The 19,879-nt window shown below is 32.3% G+C and overlaps 2 protein-coding genes across 3 annotated transcripts in view; both read right to left on the bottom strand.

Annotated features, from left to right (window-relative positions):
* Window positions 1-12,022, bottom strand: part of Fs (Follistatin) — a 31,438-nt gene extending 19,416 nt beyond the window's left edge. The window contains exons 1-2 of the mRNA XM_070638383.1: window positions 11,924-12,022; window positions 628-813 (exon numbers count right to left, since the gene is read on the bottom strand). Of these exons, the coding sequence (XP_070494484.1) occupies window positions 628-813; window positions 11,924-11,993 (256 nt within the window). The 5' untranslated portion in view covers window positions 11,994-12,022. The remainder of the gene's footprint in view (window positions 1-627; window positions 814-11,923) is intronic.
* Window positions 12,023-17,487: 5,465 nt separating this feature from the next.
* LOC139088919 (angiogenic factor with G patch and FHA domains 1) lies at window positions 17,488-19,839 on the bottom strand. Of its 2 annotated transcripts, none has more exons than XM_070638279.1 (4): window positions 19,639-19,839; window positions 19,221-19,571; window positions 19,034-19,112; window positions 17,488-18,473 (listed from the first exon to the last, which is right to left on the bottom strand). In XM_070638279.1, the coding sequence occupies exons 1-4, from the start codon at window positions 19,792-19,794 to the stop codon at window positions 17,596-17,598; spliced, it is 1,464 nt and encodes a 487-aa protein (XP_070494380.1). In that variant the 5' UTR covers window positions 19,795-19,839; the 3' UTR covers window positions 17,488-17,595. The 2 variants fall into 2 exon arrangements, with proteins under 2 accessions (XP_070494380.1, XP_070494379.1); XM_070638278.1 differs by lacking the exon at window positions 19,034-19,112 and adding an exon at window positions 18,587-18,977.
* Between the last annotated feature and the right edge of the window lie 40 nt (window positions 19,840-19,879).

Raw genomic sequence — 19,879 nt, 5'->3', positions numbered from 1 at the left:
AGAAACTAACTTTAAATCGGGTTTTCTCAAACTATTTCGCACACTCAAGTGTGTTGCGGAGGATACCCAGCATATATCGGTTAATCAATCCAAAATCAGCACCATGCCAGCTGGCTCTGGCATCTTGACGGACTTCAACAGAAATCGTCGAAGATTCAAATCGACTTCGGCATTGTGTGAGACTTACGTAGTGCTTGGATCGGATTTATTTCAACCGATATGTGCTGTTCGGGATAGTTTGAGAAGTATTGCACCCTCACTCTCCTCTTTTACTGTCTAAGCCAGTGGTGGGCAACCTGTGTGTCGTCAATTTTTTTGAAAATTTCATGCTGCATGCGCACACGTCACTCACCAACAAGGTGTGCCGTGGCACAAAAAATATTATCTATTACTGATCTAAACTATCAAAGGACTTTACACATCCGGTGCACCATACTTCATAATTAGCCAACGTACCCAAGCAACACAAATGAAGAAGACTCCGCCAAGCAGATTTAAGGCTCCGCTAAACTGCTTTTATTAACATCAAATGGAAGTCGTCTTCATATGACATCCATATGGCTGCCATTAGGTATCCACGTCATTTGTGTCGCTCGGAGTAGTAAATGAACTCTGCATTGAACAAACCTTTGCATGGTTTACAGTCTTCCAGTCTCGTTCCAGTCATAATTCCAAAAATTCGTCCATCGTTAACTGACAATGCCTCACCATAGGCAACTCCAAACATTTTACAGCATTCCTCTTTACTTACAGAATTGGCCACCAAACCATTACACTTTCCTTTTGAAACAATATTTTCAAAACATGAACCGGCTGTTGATGATAAAAAAAGAAGGAAGAAGAATAAGAAGAAGGCATTAATAGCTTTTCGTTTGATTGGATAAATCAATAAATTAATTAATTGCAAACATCCGATGTGTAAATGAATTTTTATTCAATTAATTACTTATTATAATCGCAACTTATAGCATTATTTTTTTTTTTTTGGAAATATTCATTTCATGTTATTTTCAACTGCATTTCAATTAGTTAAAAAGCTTATCCCTTTACAGTAAAATGGTCAATTTTTAATTGAATTTTTAAAACTCTCGTCGATGAAATCTTTTCAATTTAATTAAATTTAATTTTTGTATGCGGATCACTTAAGATCATATGGCATGTCGCATTAATTAATTAAACTTAAATGCGGTGAGTGAAATTTTTTTTTTTATAAACTCGATGTCAACATGAGTATGAGAATATGCTTGCTGCATGCTAACGCAAAAGTCGTTCTTGACTTGATGACGAGTCGTTCGGCAATCATGAGATTTAATCTTGAAAAGCTACAATTCAAACGATTATCTTATATTTGGGAGTTTATTTGCTGAATATTTGTATCTTAAGCAGCTATTGAGCAGCTTTAACGTTACTTTCCGAGAACAAATTATCATAAAAAATTCGTTACTGTCTTGTAAAACAATCGTAAATAATTGAATATACTTTATGCATCTTTTATCGACTCTAAAAAATGACAATTTATTTATTTTTTAAGAACTTGAAATGAAGATTTCGTCTATCAAGCAATGAATTAAATTTCACAACAAATGTACGACAGCAGAGATCACGATAGCATTACGTATCGTGTTACAAAATAAGTGAAGATATGCAGGGCAATTTTTTTCGCAATGAAATTTCATGAACGGCACAAAAGGGGGTCATTTATGCATGATGTCCGATGGTTATTTGGAAAATCCATGGAGATTAAACCTATCATCCCCGTCCGTCCTCTAGACCTCTTTTACTAAACCATCATAATTTATTGAATTTAAGTCATTTGTTTGTGGTGAGTCAAAATGGATCGTTGGCGGAATGGATAAGTACTTCGGAAAATAATTATTGCAACACCGATCCAGCGTTCATGGGTTCTAGACTCGACATGGGAAATTGTTACATGTCCTTTTTCGATGTGATTCATATGTAGTGGAAACGAGACTCATATCCTTCAAACTTTGCAGCTCTGGCTCAAAGAATAGCTAAAGGTTTTTTTAAGTCATTTCTTATCATTAAAGCGTCCTTATTGCTTCCATAAGGAGTGGTTCAGTATCTGAACAGCACAATCAAATATTCAAAAACTTACCAAGTCATCAGAGCATTACCCATGTACCCCATGAGAATGTCAAAATTTTGAATGGACTTAATTTCCACACGACCCCGAAAAAGTTTCTTGGTTTCTTTCTTTTATTTCAATGATTTCAATGGAAGAAAGGCTTAAATGATACGAAGTATCGCTATCATTATTTTTATGATTGCACGTTTTAGATGTTTTATTACAGCATTCAAAATCATTTAAGAATCAACATTCAATTGATGAAGTTTATTTTTTCGATTTACATGAAGGAAATTGCAACCTTTGTACACATTCGATTGCTACAGACATTCAGCGTACTTAAATGCATTCATTAAGAAATGTAAATTTGCTTCTTCGAATCACATTATTTCTCTCCTCTTATTAGAAGCTTTTTTGCCTATCTATGTACGCTGCATAGCTCCATTCCATTGAAGATAATGATAACGAGCAAAGAATTTGCTACCGTTAGAAAGTAAGCGATACAATTTGTCAGTTCATTAGCATCTACTTATTTAATGTGATATTATTTATATAGAATTTATGGACGCCCCTGCTGTATACTTATTATTGACTGGTAATTAATTGAATCATAAATTAATAGATCGACAAATTAGACGTTTAATAAAAGGTAATTATCCAAAAGAGTACGAGAGAAAATTCCAATGTTCCTGTTCGCTAATAGTCAATGATTTAATCGGTATGTAACTAAGCTGAGAAACGTGACTTTACTTCACTAATTGCTAATTGAAAAATGTTCATTATAGGTTTTTTAATGTGTATACTTCACGGTTGGATTCAGATGCATTTTCTTATTTGGTCTTTGTAAATAACTATGACTTAATGATCAATTTGTACTCATGATTCATTGTCCAAACGATAAAATGCGCTTTAATCACTTCACTTCTATTACTCTCTTACTTGTCTAAGATATAAACTAATCTGTTTGCAGTAAATAACTGCATAACTCTGACATGTCAAAGTCAGACCTTTATTGAGCTAAAGGCGTGTCCACTTCTCATCTATCGACTAGACTAGACTATACTTGATTCAATCTAGTAAAAAAGAAAAACATATATCTCAGTATTTCTTATGAAATAATTTAGACATGACCTTATCCAGTTCCATTATTACAAGACGTTTATCAAATTTCAACCGAATGAGAACGAGAGATATTAAATTAGATCTTTAAGTAGCGAGAAACATAAAAGCATTCGTAACTACATTCATGTTGGATATGATATGTGAAAATAATGCGAATGTAATATTATCCTCGCAGAAAAGAATTTTATTACGAAAAAGAGATGCAATTGCGCTTACATTAAAGTGAGAATTTTGAGACAATTTTATGAGTACACTAGTAATAAGCCTCATCAAGCATGATGGGAATATGTTAACTAATCGGGTACCCGGACTACTTTTAAGGTTAGAGGAAGGGCTAGAGTAAAAACCAATGACCACTTGATCCTAGCAGGACGTGCTGTCAAGAACAGAATAAGCTACGAGCAACAGTTACGAGCATGCTCATTTTGTATATTTAAGGCTCTCGAGAGCATCAATTTTACTGAGGAGCTGATATTGCATGAAGAATCCTACAATCAAGATCAACAGGCTCCGTTGGAATGCACATTTTCTTAGGAAACCTGTTGAAGCTCCAATTAAAAGTAATGCATTTGACATCGGTAATTAGCAAGAGGTTACCAGCAATAGAACCTGCTTCAGACGCAAACAAAGTGAGGCCATGGATCACAATTGATCTGTACGGCCAGCGAAGTAAGTAAGTAAGTAAGCTCTCAAGAGAATTTTCTAGAGAAACGGAATGACAGACATAACGAAAAATGAATTAAATTATATAATTAATAATAAGTCAGTGTATGTACTGAGTAAAGAAAAATATGAAATGAAATGAAAAACATGGAGTATTAAAAGAAAATGAATTGATGTGATCGTCGAATAATAAAGAAAGCTTTTGTGGAATGGCAAGAAATTGGTGAATACAGCGCATAATAAAGCATATTTGTGAGTCCACTCATTCTTGTCTAATTGGGGATTTAGATTGAAATCTCGTTCTTATCACCAATCCCTCCAATCCCATAGAGGTAGTCCAAAATACTGAAAAGTACCATCCCTGTTCCACGCGGAAGTTTAGCTTTAAAAAATACTTTAAATTTCTACTGAGCAACATATTTTTAGAATTTTTAAATTTTTTCGCAGCACACCTGAGCTTGCTCTACACCACACCAACGTGCCGCAACACACAGTTTGGACAACTCTGCTATAAATAAAACTTTAATAGTAAACCTGCGATAAAAGTGATTCTCTTTAAATCCGTTCTACATAATTTCTAAAGTGTATAGTCTGTCGAGTCCATTCACACAAAATTGTGAGATACTGCACAAAGCATTTTTTTCAGTTCTTATATTTTTATATATACATACTTTTTTGCGCGCGCGATGCATTCACATTTTACACATATGTATATATAAATATGAATAGATGGAATGAAAGGAATTAAACGAGAGTGAGAAGAGAAGTAAGTCAATAAACTCGCAAAATAAATATAAAAATAAAATAAAGACGAAAGGAACTTGATGGAATGCACAAATGCACATCATATTTAACTGGACATACACGCATTGCACTTCTTTTTCTATATAAATACGACGATGTCGAGTATAAATATATATTTATTTATACATGTTCGTCTAGTGGAGTGCAAGTTTGATTTAAAATAAATCTGACATATGCCAGGATATATTATTGATTCACATAATGTAACAAGCATTCGTACCACCATTGATGACCATTAAAAAATTTTAATAATAACTGTTAAATGTGTTCAATCTTGTTTCATAAGTGATCATTGGATGGAAAATAAGATTAGTTCAGATTTGTTAACATGTGAAACAATAAACAATATTAAAAGATTCGATCTGTTCCGTGTATTGATGAAGTTAGTTGTCACATCCTATTGGTAGCTGCTTCATTAACTGCAAAAATTGCCATTTTTTACGGTAAATTTCTACGAACATAAAAACGAAATTCATCGCTGTAAAGGCTTAGCATATTTTTCATTCAGCACTAAATGTAGCATGAAAGACAGTTTGTTCATTTATATTTTTAGCAAACTAATTCGGATGACTTTTTTTGTGAGTCGTGTTCAAGATCTCACTTGATGAATGAAATTAATTTCACTTCATCGTTCATCAAACTTCAATTTATCACAGTTTAGTTTAGTCTCTGACTTTTTTTTTTTGATCATACTCATGTCTAACGTTTAAGCATTTTTAAAGTTGAATGAATTCTTAAGCATTCAAATTGAAGCTGAATTAAATCAATTATACATGTTTATACATCCAGTCACACAATTTAGACTTGAATTTATGTGACTTGAACATACATAGAGTAATATACCCTAACTGGAAATGAGCATGCTCTTAAGAACCTTCTTAACTTCAATATAATAGATGAGCATGCTCGTGAGCGTTGCTCTAGACTTACTTTGCTCTTTGCTTGCTAGGGATATTGCCCAACTCTGGTTCTAAACAATCTCAACAGCATTGGCACACCTTGATGGTAAGCCTCAACCGAAACTGGACACAGCATACGGTTCAGACTTACTTACTGGAACCATGCTTCGACTTCCAATCTAGGCTATTACAAAAGGCTTTCCATCTGACTCTGTTGCTGGCCACATCACAAATCTTGTAAAAATTCTCTATTTTGACATCTAATTAACATTCCCGCTTTAATGTGCTACACCATACGGTTCATGTCATTTTCAAAAAAAATTATGGCAACCCACCTAGCAGACTGCTTTTAAGAGGACAGTAAGCTGTGAGCACACTCGTTAGTTTATTTAACTAGTATATTTAAGCAGAGCAACCCCTTGAAAGAATGCTCATTGCCTGTTTTGACACCCCAGTTCATCGCAGCACACAGGTAACCCACCGCTGATATTAAACTATTCAACCTTAGCAAAGTCAATAAAGAATTGAGCCTCAAAATCATTTATTACCACATTAAGCGCATTAAAGTCATAAAACGTGCTACATAGACTAGTTTCTTCTTCATATTCTTTCGACATCGTTTGCCGAAACGAATTAAAGCCATAAAAAATCAATGAATTGATCATAATCAATTATGAATGCGATAAGGACATTGAGTGAGGTATGTTTTGTGGTATTCGCATCAACAGAAGAAACAAAAGAAAAAAAAAGAGGATGTATATTTCAATAATGTTCATCCATTTAACGAGAAAGAAAACAAGTTGAGCATATATATATGTATATACCCTAAAAGAGAAGAATTACTCATGCGTCTGATTGTTGTTTCAAAATATTTTCACTGTTCCGCGAAATATTTCTCATTTTTTTATATATATATCGCTTGTTTCTTCTCATCATCACCATTAATACGACCGTATATACACACATAATATCGTCAGTATGCATTAGAATGTGAAGCGGTTAGTGGGTCATCGTAAAAATATTTTTAGAAAAAAGAAAAAAAAAATTATTGCATAACAAATGTCCGAGAGTGTGTCTGGAGGCAGCCAATAAGTGGCAATAAGAGAACAAGCAGAATAAGAAGTCTTTTTTGATGGTTAAATTATGCAAATTCTGTTCGATGATACTTGAATATAATATTTTTCACTTTTTTTTTTATTTTGGTTTGGATGTTCCTTTTTGTGTGCATTTTTTTTTTTTGGGAGGAATGGAAATGAAAATCAACATGAGAGAAAATAAAAACGTCACTTTTTTTTCTTCGTCTGCAGCAGAAAATAATTTTAAATTGAAATTTTTTTTATGATCTTTAAAAAGCATTTTTAGTGAAATTTAATGAATACATGTGTATCGTAAATCCTCAATATGAACAAAAGGAGGGAATAAGAATTCTTGGCAATTAAATTTCGAACATGATAAGATATTCAATTTAATACAATTTTTATGACTGCTCCTATCATCTGTCAATTGGCATTGGACTTCTTCTTCTATTAAGAAAATTTTCATATAGTGAATGTGCAGACATTTGGTAAATATTTGAGTAACAAAACACAAAAAAAAAATGCAGACTTGAATCGATTCGCTTATTCGTTCGTTTGTATACATGCAGTTCATAAGTTTTCTTTTCGCGTAGTTTTGTGGAATTCTAATGCCGAATCAGTATGCATTTTGATTGACTGGTTGCTCTAATTTTTATGGATTTTATTTTTTTGTCATTCTTTATGTTTTTTACTGTTCATGCTAACATTTTAGATTAAATAGATTCAATAAAGGGACGTTCACTTATTACGTAAAGACAAAAGTTGACTTTTTGACCCCACTTCCCCCTTTTCTCGATTGTTTAAGGTGTAAAAAAATCTCTTCCCCATCCTCTTATTTTTTAAGAATGATCCGTAATTAGTGACGGCCTTTAAAATCAGACAATAATTACAGAGTATGATAGTGTGATAGTAAAGCCCGTGGTAATGTGTTGTACCGTACTGCACCGTGCTGGACCATCGAAGAAATCGATCCCTATTGCAAACTAATACATAAAGAATAAATTAAGAACGTAACAAAATAATGTCTAAAATTCTATTCAATAGCAAACTATGGCGAAGGGCAGAAGCTTTGGAATGCGACTTATTACAAAAATAAGTCTCAATTACTATGCATAGAATCCAAAATCTAAATAGATCCGTTGAGTTTACTCCGTGCGGCAAAATCAAACAAATCTTTCTCAATAATGCTAGAGATCAGTGTTAGGAATTTAATGTGCCGCAGAGCACTGGAGTACATTAGAAGATGCTCAGGTGTGCGACAAAAATTCCATTTTTTATATCTATACTAAATCATTTCTAACAGCAAAACTAAAGCCTATATATATCTTTAGTATTTTGGACCAGTCAGATAAAGTTCTTATTTAAAGTGGTGTAAAAATCTTTGTTGGATACATTATTAACATTTTTAATGAGAGATTCAGTTTTAAAAAATCATAAAATTGTTCATAAAAGCTAACGTTATTATACAATTAAAATTTTAACGGAGAAATCAAATTCAAAGAATGAATGTGGTGAAATTGTTGAGGTGAAATTCAAAGGACACGATCAGTTTTTGTTTATAATTTTCATCTAAATATGAAAATAAAACATAAATTAAGTAATTTAACGAGAATCTAAGAGGTTTGTGATTCACAAAAGAATATCCCTAAATAAATTCTAGTCGCAATAAAAATGCGCCTACACCGCTATTGATATTATCGCACAATTAATCTTTTCTCAAGTATATCGTAAATTTGACTTTGACCAAGAATTTTTTTCTTTACATTCTTCCTCTGATAATTCCTGCAAACAATATCTCGATAAATAATCAGTTAATTTGTCCGCGAACGAGCTGCGAGAAAACGAGACGAGTCACCAAATCATGATAAATGATTTTTGTCTGTCTGGACGAGGACTTTTTAATTTTTTTTTTTTTTTTTGTATTTTTGTCTGTATGTCGTGGCACATTGCAATAGATGACCTTCTAAAAATGACACACAAAAATTATAATAATTTTAAACGACAGACAGTATTATGCAAAAAAAAAAAAATATGTGTATTCTGTCGACTTTTCTTCTTGTTTACTTTTTTTTCTTTTCATTTCTCTTTCAATATTAATATAGTCGATGAATGGAAAAATTAGTCAACTGTATGTAAGGAATTTTTTTTTTCGTGAATAGTTACCTCACTGTTTCTACTTCTACGTACTTAATGAAGTCTTTCTAGGAAAACTTTTTTTATTTTGCAACTGACCTTCTAAGAACCTTTTAAAAACAAATTTGGAAGAATTTCTAAAACAAAAGAATATTTCATATATTACAGTAGAATTGAGTCATGATTCATTACACTTTCAAAGGTATATCATCTCTCATTTTTTGATATTAAGTTTTAAAGTTTTTCAATTCATTTGAATTGATTTTTGCGGTCAGAAGATTGGTTTTTGCCTAGAATTTCGTCAATTTCATATTAGTCATTTTTGAAATTAGAGCTTATTCGACTGCTTTCCTGTTTAAAATATTAATATCGGATTCATCATAATCATCTTTTTTGCTTACTCTAAACAGAAATAATCTTAATATAAATTATTGAAGATTTCTAAGGAAATGAATGAGGTTTTATGTAAAAATTATACTGGATACGATAAAACATTGTTTATCTTTATATTTTTTTGGCGATAAAGTTCTATTTAAGAATTCCACATGTCTCGACTTTGACAAACTGTTCAGATGGAAACGGAATCGAATTATAAACCTGGAACTTTCTCAATCTGAAACTATCGATAGAGTTAGCATTGCATTTGGATCTAGAATTGGCAAGCTGTAGCCAGGGATAGAACTAGCTTCGGACGATACTTACGGGAGGGCATGTATAACAATTGATTTGTAATGACAGCGAATTAAGCAAGCAAGCCTGGCATTTGAGAAAAATAGAGAAAAACTGCATTTCACACTAGAAAAATAACAAATCCTATTTGAATCTCAAAATGTTATTTGCGCATTAATTTCAGTTCATAAATCCTCTTAATCGGACAAGTTCTTCTCAGAAACCCATAACCTATTGACGATAAATTTCAGGTGTAGTGAAATTGTTTTGTCTCGATTGAGTAAATCATTTTATGAGCCTAATTATTACTGAGTTGAATAGTCTGCAATTAGTAAACAGTTCCAAATGGACAAAAATAAGTTATTTCTAGTTAACTATAATTTGATTTCGAGTTGTAATGTACTTTATCTTCTCGGACATTTGTCTAGCAAAAAAGTTAATATTTCTTTGCAAATTTCAAAAATGTCAATTTTAAAACTAGACATTTGGTCGATTAATCTTAAAATAGCTATGTCCCGAATAGTACAAGCCGGGTAATAGATCCGAAATCCAACTCCAGGCTAGCGTGACTCTGGCATGATCCCGAATTTTAAACAATATAGTACAAGTCAGAATCACACCGACCTGGGGTTTGGATTTTTGATCGATTAATCAATTTGTGGTATTAAGGTGTGAAATGCAACTGTGAATAGGAATTTTCAATTTGTAAGATTGCATCTACAGTTCATATGATCAAACTGAAAGCATGCGAATTCATAAATTTCAAAAGATCCGAATCATTTCAATAAGAAGTAAGAGATATCAAATGAAAATTGAGATTGAGAACCTTAAAAAATTCATTAAGTTGTGTCAAAATTTTGTTTAAACTGCATTTAAGGTGTCCGGTGATTAATATAAATTAAGATTATAAAAACACAAACACACGATTATTATTCAAACCCTCAAAATTCATAAGAAATCTTTATATGCAAATTGAATAATTAATGGTGCTTGTGAATGCAATGAATTGTCACTTTTAACAGACTTCTTGAGAAGACAAATAATTAATTGGGTACTTAAAGCCAACAAGTTATTAAAATTGACATTGAATTTGTTCTAAACTGCATTGAATGTATTCAAATAAATGAACTTTTCTGACAACCTTTGAGTACTTGAATTCTTAATTTAGGCATATAAAAATAACAACAATGGAATTTTTTGGGGAATGCTGCAGTTGTATAGTGAGATGAAATATTCAGAGGAGATAGAGTTCTGTGGATGACGATGGAATGTTGATCAAAAGGGTTTTGATTGAAAATTAGTTGAAATCCAGTGAAGTTTCTTTTCTGGATCTGAAGATTTAAGCAAATAAAGGAACAAACCTCATATTTAAAGAAATTCCGATCAAAGTAAGCAATGAAATTTAAATAGAATCAATAAAGAATATGATTAGTCAATTGGACTGCCTTAAATCATCCTAAAATCTAATTTTCATATTACCAAGCATAAACCAGCTTTATCCGTTAAGATCCGAAATAAAATAATCTCTTCATCTTCAATTATCGACACAATTTTATTCATTCTTTTCCTTAAATTTCAATATTTTGTCTAAACAAAGAGTTTATTTTTAAAATATCTGAAGTATACACAAAAAAATCAACACGAGAGGCATACAGTTACTAATAAAAACAGAAGACTTCTTGTTCCAAAAGCATTATAATTGTGTTAAAAAACATCTCTTACCATTCGATAAGACTATTTGAATTTACATGCGAGAACTGATTATATTATTTGTTGTGCATAGCAGTCAAAATAAGTTAATTTAAGGATCAATTGAGATGAATATTAAGTTACCGATTCCTTAGTAGACAATGAGTATAGTCAATTAAGTGAAGGTGCTCATGAGTATACTCAGTAAATATAATATCCGAGTGGACAAAAATACGGTAGAACTAGTTAATTGCAAGCCAATGACCAGTTAACGAGTAGTTGTAAGGAATTTGGGCCACTCTATATAGAGTCTGAGTGTTGAATTCTCAAAAGCGACCGATGGTTTTCAATTTTTTTTGGACTGTTTTTTTTCACTTTTTTGTAACGTAAATTTTAATTTTAAAATAAATCAGAATTCGAATTCTTCAAAAATGTTCGAATTTTTCGGCAATTTAAGTTCGAAAAATATGAATTTGAGACAGTCAAACTCTGAATAGAGCATGATCCTTCACTGTTCGAGATTAAGTTACCAATTGAGTCACAAATGATCCAAACACATTCACAAAGTCTTAAACCTATCATTACATTAAGCCGAAAATTAATGAAATCCCATTCGATGATTTTACATCATCATATCAAATTAACACGTCGCGAGAGAATAAAAAGTCATTGAGAATTTTTATAAACTTAACTGATGCAATAAATGAAATAAAAATTCTTCTTTTGCAATAAAATCAAGTCTGATTATTTATCAATCAAAGCAAAAAATAAGGGAGACTCACCATCACAAAACTGAAGAATTTGATTTGATATTATTGTCACTAAGCACAAATAAATCTTTACGTAACACATTATGTTTAAATTCTTTACTGTAACATTAATTTTTTGTTTATTATTGAAAGACAAAAATCACTGATTAATTTAACGGCCTACTTGAAGAAATTTTTATTGTTATCATCACAAAATATTTTTTTTCTCTCGTATTTCAGAAAATCAACAAGTACACATGCTCTTCACAGAATATATATATTATATGCCGTATGAATTTCACATTGAATAACTAATAGCTTAATATAATTTTAAAATTTATTTCATTATTTTTTTCTGATCCTTAAAAAATTTTATTTTTTTCTCGCAAACTTAATTTAATTGACTTTTTTTATACTTAATAATTTCGCACAACAACGTTATCGGACTACGTCTTTTGCATTCAACAACTGGCAAGAAACTAAGCTCGAGAAATACAATTTTTTTTTATTTTTTTTTTTTCATGTGAGGAAAGAAAAAAAAAATTGAAATGAAAAAAGTTCTGGCAGGCAGTCCAAGCAGCCTGTGTGTATATGTGGTTTTGCTCATAACGTTATGTCTCTCGTCATTGGATGTATGTAACGAAAGCAAAAGAAAAAAAATATATATATATTGTATATATATTGTGAGTAAGTACTCATGGTATCATTCAGTCAGTTTATGAAAGAATATAAAATTCCCAAAAAATAACAAAGTTTTTCTTTCCTTTACGGCGATTTTTTTGTTTTACATCACATATTGTTTTATTTCTCTCATTCTCTCCGTCGTATTCACTTTTCCTTCAGTGAGTTGAGTCTTGTAACTCTCTTACATCGATACAATATTATTAGTATATATATGCTGTGCGATATACATCGGCTCTGTTCACTTTTTTTTTTCGTTCATTCATTGCAATGCACAATTGCAACAAAAATGCGTTCATGAACTTGACTTTGAGAAATAAAAACATACAGAATGTGTATATATGTGCAACAAATTGGCAGGTGGTTTTATTTTATCTGTCTCCTTACTTTACTCTTTTTTTTTACATTCATTTACACCGTCATTGCATCTAATCTACATGAATTATTTTATTTTAATTATTTAAAAGAGTAAGTTTATTTATTCATAGCGGCTCACATGTGATGGCTTTAAAAATGAAACTCAAGCATAATTTTTGAAATAAGTTGGTTAGTTGCGATGCAGTGTGGATTTGGGGTGCATTTTTGCAGTTGTACATTTATTCGGTTATTGATGAAAGGTATGAGGATTCTCCTGTAAGCAAGGTGTCGATAAAGACAATATTGCATTTGGTATTGGTCAGTTTAAGGCGTCATGTGAGGGAGGTCATCGAACACAGTTGATCTGTACGGCTATCAAAGGAAGGAGGTAAGTATGGGTTCAAGGATCGGGAAACCTTAGTGCAGTGGTGGGCAACCTTTTATTTTTCGCAGTACACATTGATGGTAAGCTTTGACATACGGTTCATGGCATTTTCAAAAATTTTTGAAAACACACTAGTGTGCTGCGGCACACAGGTTGTCCATCACTGCTTAGTGATTAGTCATTCAATTCTGATTAAAATATTGAATCTTTGTCCAAACAATACAGCGTATTCACAGAGCATCATACATACGTTGTCGTGTTAGCGGTAAGACTCAAACTTGCATTGATGGCACCATGCAGGCTGATTTCGACCCATATTAACACTAAAAAACGCGGTTCGCCTCTTCATGCCGCTCGGGCTAGAGATTTAAAGATTAGTAAATCGGAAGCTCATTTTTTTACAAATGACAAATAAAGCAACAGTTTGAATGTTAAATTGTTTCATCTTTTACAGACGAAGAGCTTGCTAAATGCATAATCACTTTTATTAGCTGAGCTAACAAAGCGTGATAATGAACTCATTGAAATGAGCGTGCTATTTGCATATCAACATATACATATTTTAAACTGTTAGAAATAAGAGATAAAAGAAGTAAACTTGAAGATTGGCGGTAGCATACTTTGTAGTTGGTAAGGAATTTTGAGGGAGACTGAAAAATTCCTGAATTGAATGGATGACACATCCATGTGAGTAATGACACTAAGTGCATTAACAGAGGTCGGAATCGACTTGAATTTCATATGGAGTCAAGTCGACTTTCCTTGCTAAATCTGAGTTTGTTTCATGCTCTGCTTATAATTATTCCGATTGGACAAAATTACGTTAGAACTAGACATTAACTTGGCGTTGTCTAGTCATAACGTATTTTTGTCCATTCGAGTATCTCTAACTGGCAGAATGTTTCGAAAAATAGAGTCGACTTAAGACGCTTCCTAAGCATTGCAATAGGTCCACATACATTCAAGATAAGATTAAGTCAAACAAGTAAGTTGAAGCAATTAGAAAAGAAATTCTTTAGAATATTTTTAGAAATCTTTCAAAAATCTTGCAAAAATGTCAATGAACTTTTTTTTTCAAAAATCTCTAGAACCTTAAGTTTAAGAGGGCAAGAGTAGAGCAGACAGCTTACTCGTGGACATGTTTACAAAATTGAGCATGCTCAATTAGTTTGACCCTAACAGGCAAATAGCATACTTTAATGATACAGAAAGACACTGTTCTTAAACAACAGTCCCTATGCCTGTTAGTGTGATTGAGTATACTCATGAGCACGCTAATATAAGATGATTATGCTCATTGTCTGTAAGCGACATACGGTCTTGAACAAATGGAATATTTATTTGCCATAGACAATGGAAGTGGTGTCATCAAAGATCACTATATTCACCAGCAATTCACAAAATCAATTAGACTGTCTTTATCGTTATTGCTTCATAGTTACATGTAATTTCATATAAAAATTATAAGATTCACTATAATAATAAGCACCGATGTATCACAGTAATTTTCACAGATAATTTAAAGCTTCCTGCACAGTTAGTTAAGTCACACATGAAGGGAGCGTATAAAAGAAAGGCACAACTGATTTGATTAAGCCAGTCAAAGTGTATGCATGGCTGAAAATCAGAATGAAAACAGGCTGTTAAACTTAATTCCAGAGAAGCATAAAAATAAAAATTTATTAATTTCATAAATCAGGCATTAAATGAGTACCCTTACGTGACGTGACGACATTTAAAATTATTATTGTTATTATAAAAAATTATTATCGTTTGCTATCAAAAATGCAACAGAGTTCATTCATATAGTTTATTTATATGCTGTGCATTTATATGAATGAAATAAATGGTGTTTATGCTATTAGTGAAACGGGTCAATTCACATGAAATGGAAGGTATATATACATATTTTGTGGTCAATAGCATTCAAAATAAATCTTTGACTTTAATTCTCTATTGTCTGTGCTGCTTATTTTTTTTTCTAAGTAAATGCAAAAATGAAATGCATGAAGTAACAAAATTGCAACAAACTTACTTGAGATTTCCTTTTTAAAATTATATTTTATTTTTGTGTTGCTGCTTTTTTTTCCATTGTTGCACGAAAACTGCTGTACAGCAATAGAAAATAATGATCTTTCCAATTATTTCCCTCTCTATCTAATAAACAATAAACAACTTTTTATGTCTAACTTCACCTTTTGTTTCATTTCGTTAACGAAATTTATTAAGAAAATAGATACAGGAATAGAAGCATGCAATACTGCAATAAAGTAAGCGACTTTTGTGTGCTATTCTTAGCTATTCTGACTTCCATTCTTCTATCTTATTTGTCAAACATTTTGGCATATTCTAACGGAACACATCCATGTGTTAAAGCTGAAATTCTTCAAATAATTGGAATACATCAATTTCAAAACAGATCAACGCAAATGTTTGTGCCTTAATGTCAAATTTCTACAAATAAAATGAATCAAATCCAAGAATGTGTAGAAAAATGTGTGAAACATTTTCATATCCATATGTCACAAATTAAAGAAAATTTTTGGGGATCGTCCATAAATGATGTGGATTAGAAAATGGAATTATACAGTTTGGATCTAAACGTGTCTGCGCTTGTGTTTTCGGAATCTTAATTCTTCTAATGTTCAAGAAAAAAAAGAGTTTATGTAGGAAAATTAAACATAGTTTTAGTGGGATTCGAACCCGCAACTTAATTAATTAAATGTCAATTGCTCTTGTCTTATGAACTACCGAAGATTGATAATTAGTGTGACATAAAGAACACTTAAACCTCCTTCTCTATTTAGTGCTCATTGCACAGTTCTTTTCGTTGTATTGGACCACAGAACAATTCCAACATCTGGTGTCAGAGTATAGTTCATTCTGGGGTTTCAAGTTGAGGTGTCTACGCAGAATGGAATATGAGGTATGGTTCAAGCCATTCACAGTTGAAGTAATATCAGCTCAACGTGTGGACAGAGAATTTCAACAAACTAGATAACAGAGCCAGGAACAGTCAAATAAAAAGCTTTCTGTTGTAACCTAAGCTCTACATAGGTACATGATTGCGGTAAGTAAGTAACTAAGCCATTCACAGGGAAATCTCCGAGTGTTAGAGTAAAGACAGTGTGAGGTGATTGAGTGATTAGAAAACAGACTGGAAAATTGTAGTCCTTTCTTATGTGAGGACGTGAGTTTGATGGTCACTGAAGGCAGATCTTTCTATAATTAAATAAAATACTGTCGATACGACATTAGGTAGAAGTAGAATGGAAAGAAGCTGTCGATCGAGATAGTATCGCATATGGATTCGGAAATTCGCAAGCGATAGAGCTGGTCTTAGGCGACATCTGAGGGAGGTCATGGATCAAAATTGATCTGTACAGGGAAGTAAATAAGTAAGTAAGTCGAATCATCAGAAAAATCTGCAGTCACTCAACCTTTCCCTCCTTTTTCTGTGAATTTCTGGACGTCATAAGTAAATGACCGTCTCTGTGTGATCCGAATGTTTATTGTAGGATATGATGAACTTTATGGGGTAAAGAGCATTAAATTCATAGCAATCAATACGAGTATGTATATTTTTTCTGCTGTCCATCCATACAGACAGACAGAGACTGTGTATTTATTAATAAACATAAACTAAAATAAAGTATAGAGGAAATCATAGATCAGAGGAGGTGATGTGTGAAAATTTGCATCTTTCAGTTGATGAAAATGAGATTTCCATGCATGCAGTTTCCTCATTGACATTGCATCTTTTTTTATTCCAATGAACTCATCAAGTAGATGCATATAATAAAATATTATAATAATAATTGAAGATGCTACAGTCATACGTAATGTGGTAATGCTAGCAATAATAACAATAATGTCAGGAACATATATATATGATGCAGTTTGCTCTCTGCAATTGCAATGAAAATGGACAATCGACACTTGACACGCATTCGCGAATTACGAAAATTATACCCGTAAAATGAGAAGAACTTTCACGTTGCACGATTGTATATATTTTTATTATCGCTCTTTTTAAGGCATGGGGCGTGCAAAGAGATGTACACATATAAATTTTAAGTTTTTATATACTTTTCAGCTGAAGAGTGCGAAGAGGAAATTAAGAAAAGTAAATTTATTGCACACCAAATGTTCTTAATGATATCAAAACAACAAATTATCATCATAGTATGCATGTAACAATCTTTTATTGACGGGCTTTGACGGACAAAACATTTAATTAAATAAAGTACAATTATCTAGTCAATGAACTTAAAATGTTAATCTAGTTATCGTCATCTTTCCTTAACTTATTATATCTATCTTGAGTTTTAGACCAAATTTCTTGCTTCTTCTTATTGCTCATTCCGTCTTGTGATGGATTTTTCGATACATTCTCAAGACCTAATCCACTTGTACCTTGTTGTGTCTTCAATTGTACAGGCTCCTTAATTCCACTATCTGATTTACCAAGTGATGAGCCTTCGTTCCATCCCATCTTTGATAGAAGCTTAAAACCTTTATTTTCACTGCTAATTGATTTATCGACAGATGCTTGTACGGTCTTTTCGTGATCATGTGAACTGCCAACTTTCATTCTTCGTTGTGATGCTCGATCTTCATAATTTTTATTATTTGTACCTGGCTGTTTCTCTTGATATTTGTCCGATTCCAAGCCATAGCGTTTTTGAAGCAACTTAAGCTGTTCTTTATGTGATAATGATGGTACAAATTCCTCTACTGGCTTAACAGGTTGTTCTTGTGGTTTTTGTGCATAATTAAATGGCTCACATTCATCGCATGTCTGAAGACCCTCATGAATGTGAGCTAATAGTTTTATATGCGCAATTTCCAATGTGTCACCATGATGTAGACTTTGCGGTTCACATTCTTCTTTCCGCAACAATGAGATTTCTCTACCATTCAATAATGTTCCGTTTCTTGACTTGTCAACAAATTGGTACACTTTTTTCTTGTTATTGTATGTAAATCTCAAATGTTCTTTTGACACATTCTCAGCTGTTAGTAACACTTCATGATCACCTTCTCGTCCTAAGGTTCCACCTTTGAATGTGACGAGAAACAGTTTGCCCATAGATATGCTACTCACATTTGACTGTAACACAATTAGGCGTAAACTTGGTGGATATTTCTTAGCGATTTCTGAAAGTAGACAAGGAAGTAAAATTATGTAGCAAAATGTTTGTTGACTTGTCTTCTTTTAAGTATATTCATCAAATTCAGCATGTATCCTGAAATATCCCTGAAAAATGTACCTTCATAATCATTTCCCTTCTTCTTCTTTTTACGTTTTCTTTGAAGATTCTCGCGATATTCAGCCTCTAATTTCTGATCAGAATCTGGAGAATCACTTGTGTCCAATTCTCCATCTTCTCGTGTCTTACTATTCGATCTCGATCTCTTCCCTTTCTTTTTACGATGACGACTACGCGAGCGACTTCTTGATCGAGATCGAGATCTATTTCGATTCTTTCGACTATTCTGATCACTTGACGACGAGTCATCACTTGATGAATAATGTCTTCGTCGACTTTCAACACTTTTGTCTTTTTTATCATCATAAACGGACACTTTTTCTTGACATTTCAGAGGTTGTCGACTGTCCTCAAGAATTTTCCTTATTGCCTCTTCTTCTTCAATTTCATTCTGTAAAAGATATAAAAAAGACGCATCTTATTCACAATGTTCATTGTGCTACACACCTAATGCATGTTTTTGCAGATTCTTGATTTCTAGAGTTTTAAAATCATTTATTAGGGAGTCAATGGAATTTTGTTGAACCTGTAAGAGTGATGAAAAAATATGGAAAATAAAGTATATACAGTTAAAGCTTGATAGTGTCATAGAGTATGAGAGCGAGTTTAAAGAAAATCCCAAAACAAGTATTACCTTTTTAACAGCTTTTGCAGCTTCAGTTTCCGAGTGAAAGGTAAATTCGTTTGTTATAGGATTAAGTCGATGCCAAGTGCCTTTATTTCCATCATAATAAAGGTCAGTTTGAGGATTGTAATAGTAACCAGTCTTACTGTCCCAGTATAGGCCACTAGTCGGTTCATATATAAAACCAGCTTGTTCATAAGCATTCATCATGGCCTGACTTTTGATTTCATTAATAAAATCAGCCACATTCTCTTCCCTTTTTGTACTCTTATCAACTGTTTGTTTTTGTTGTATTTTCTCATCTTTAAGCTCATCTTGTTGTGTCTTATTTATATGAGCATCAAGTTTTGATAGAAACTCCTAAATTAACGGATGAAACAGTCTTGTGAGCAACCGGTACTTTTAGTCAAATTTTGCATAATCTTACCAATTTTTTGATCTTCAATTGTAATTTCTTAATTTTCTTCTTCTGGCTCGTTATTTTACTGTACAATTTTTGTATATGAATAAAAACATCCTTTACGTTTAGGCTTAAAAAGTCTGTGACCTTAAAATATTTTGTATTTCGCTTAATTTTCCTCATTTTAAGAGGACTAATGTTAAACACTGAAAAGATAGTCGTAAACAAATTGTGGATTATGTTGGGTATTATTGTTTGAATGCAAAAA

The sequence above is a fragment of the Chironomus tepperi genome, unplaced genomic scaffold (genome assembly GCF_022539635.2).
Source record: "Chironomus tepperi strain 1889 unplaced genomic scaffold, CSIRO-AGI_Ctep_v1 contig_172, whole genome shotgun sequence".
NCBI lineage: Eukaryota > Metazoa > Arthropoda > Insecta > Diptera > Chironomidae > Chironomus > Chironomus tepperi.
This window is presented reverse-complemented; position numbering and strand designations above follow the sequence as displayed.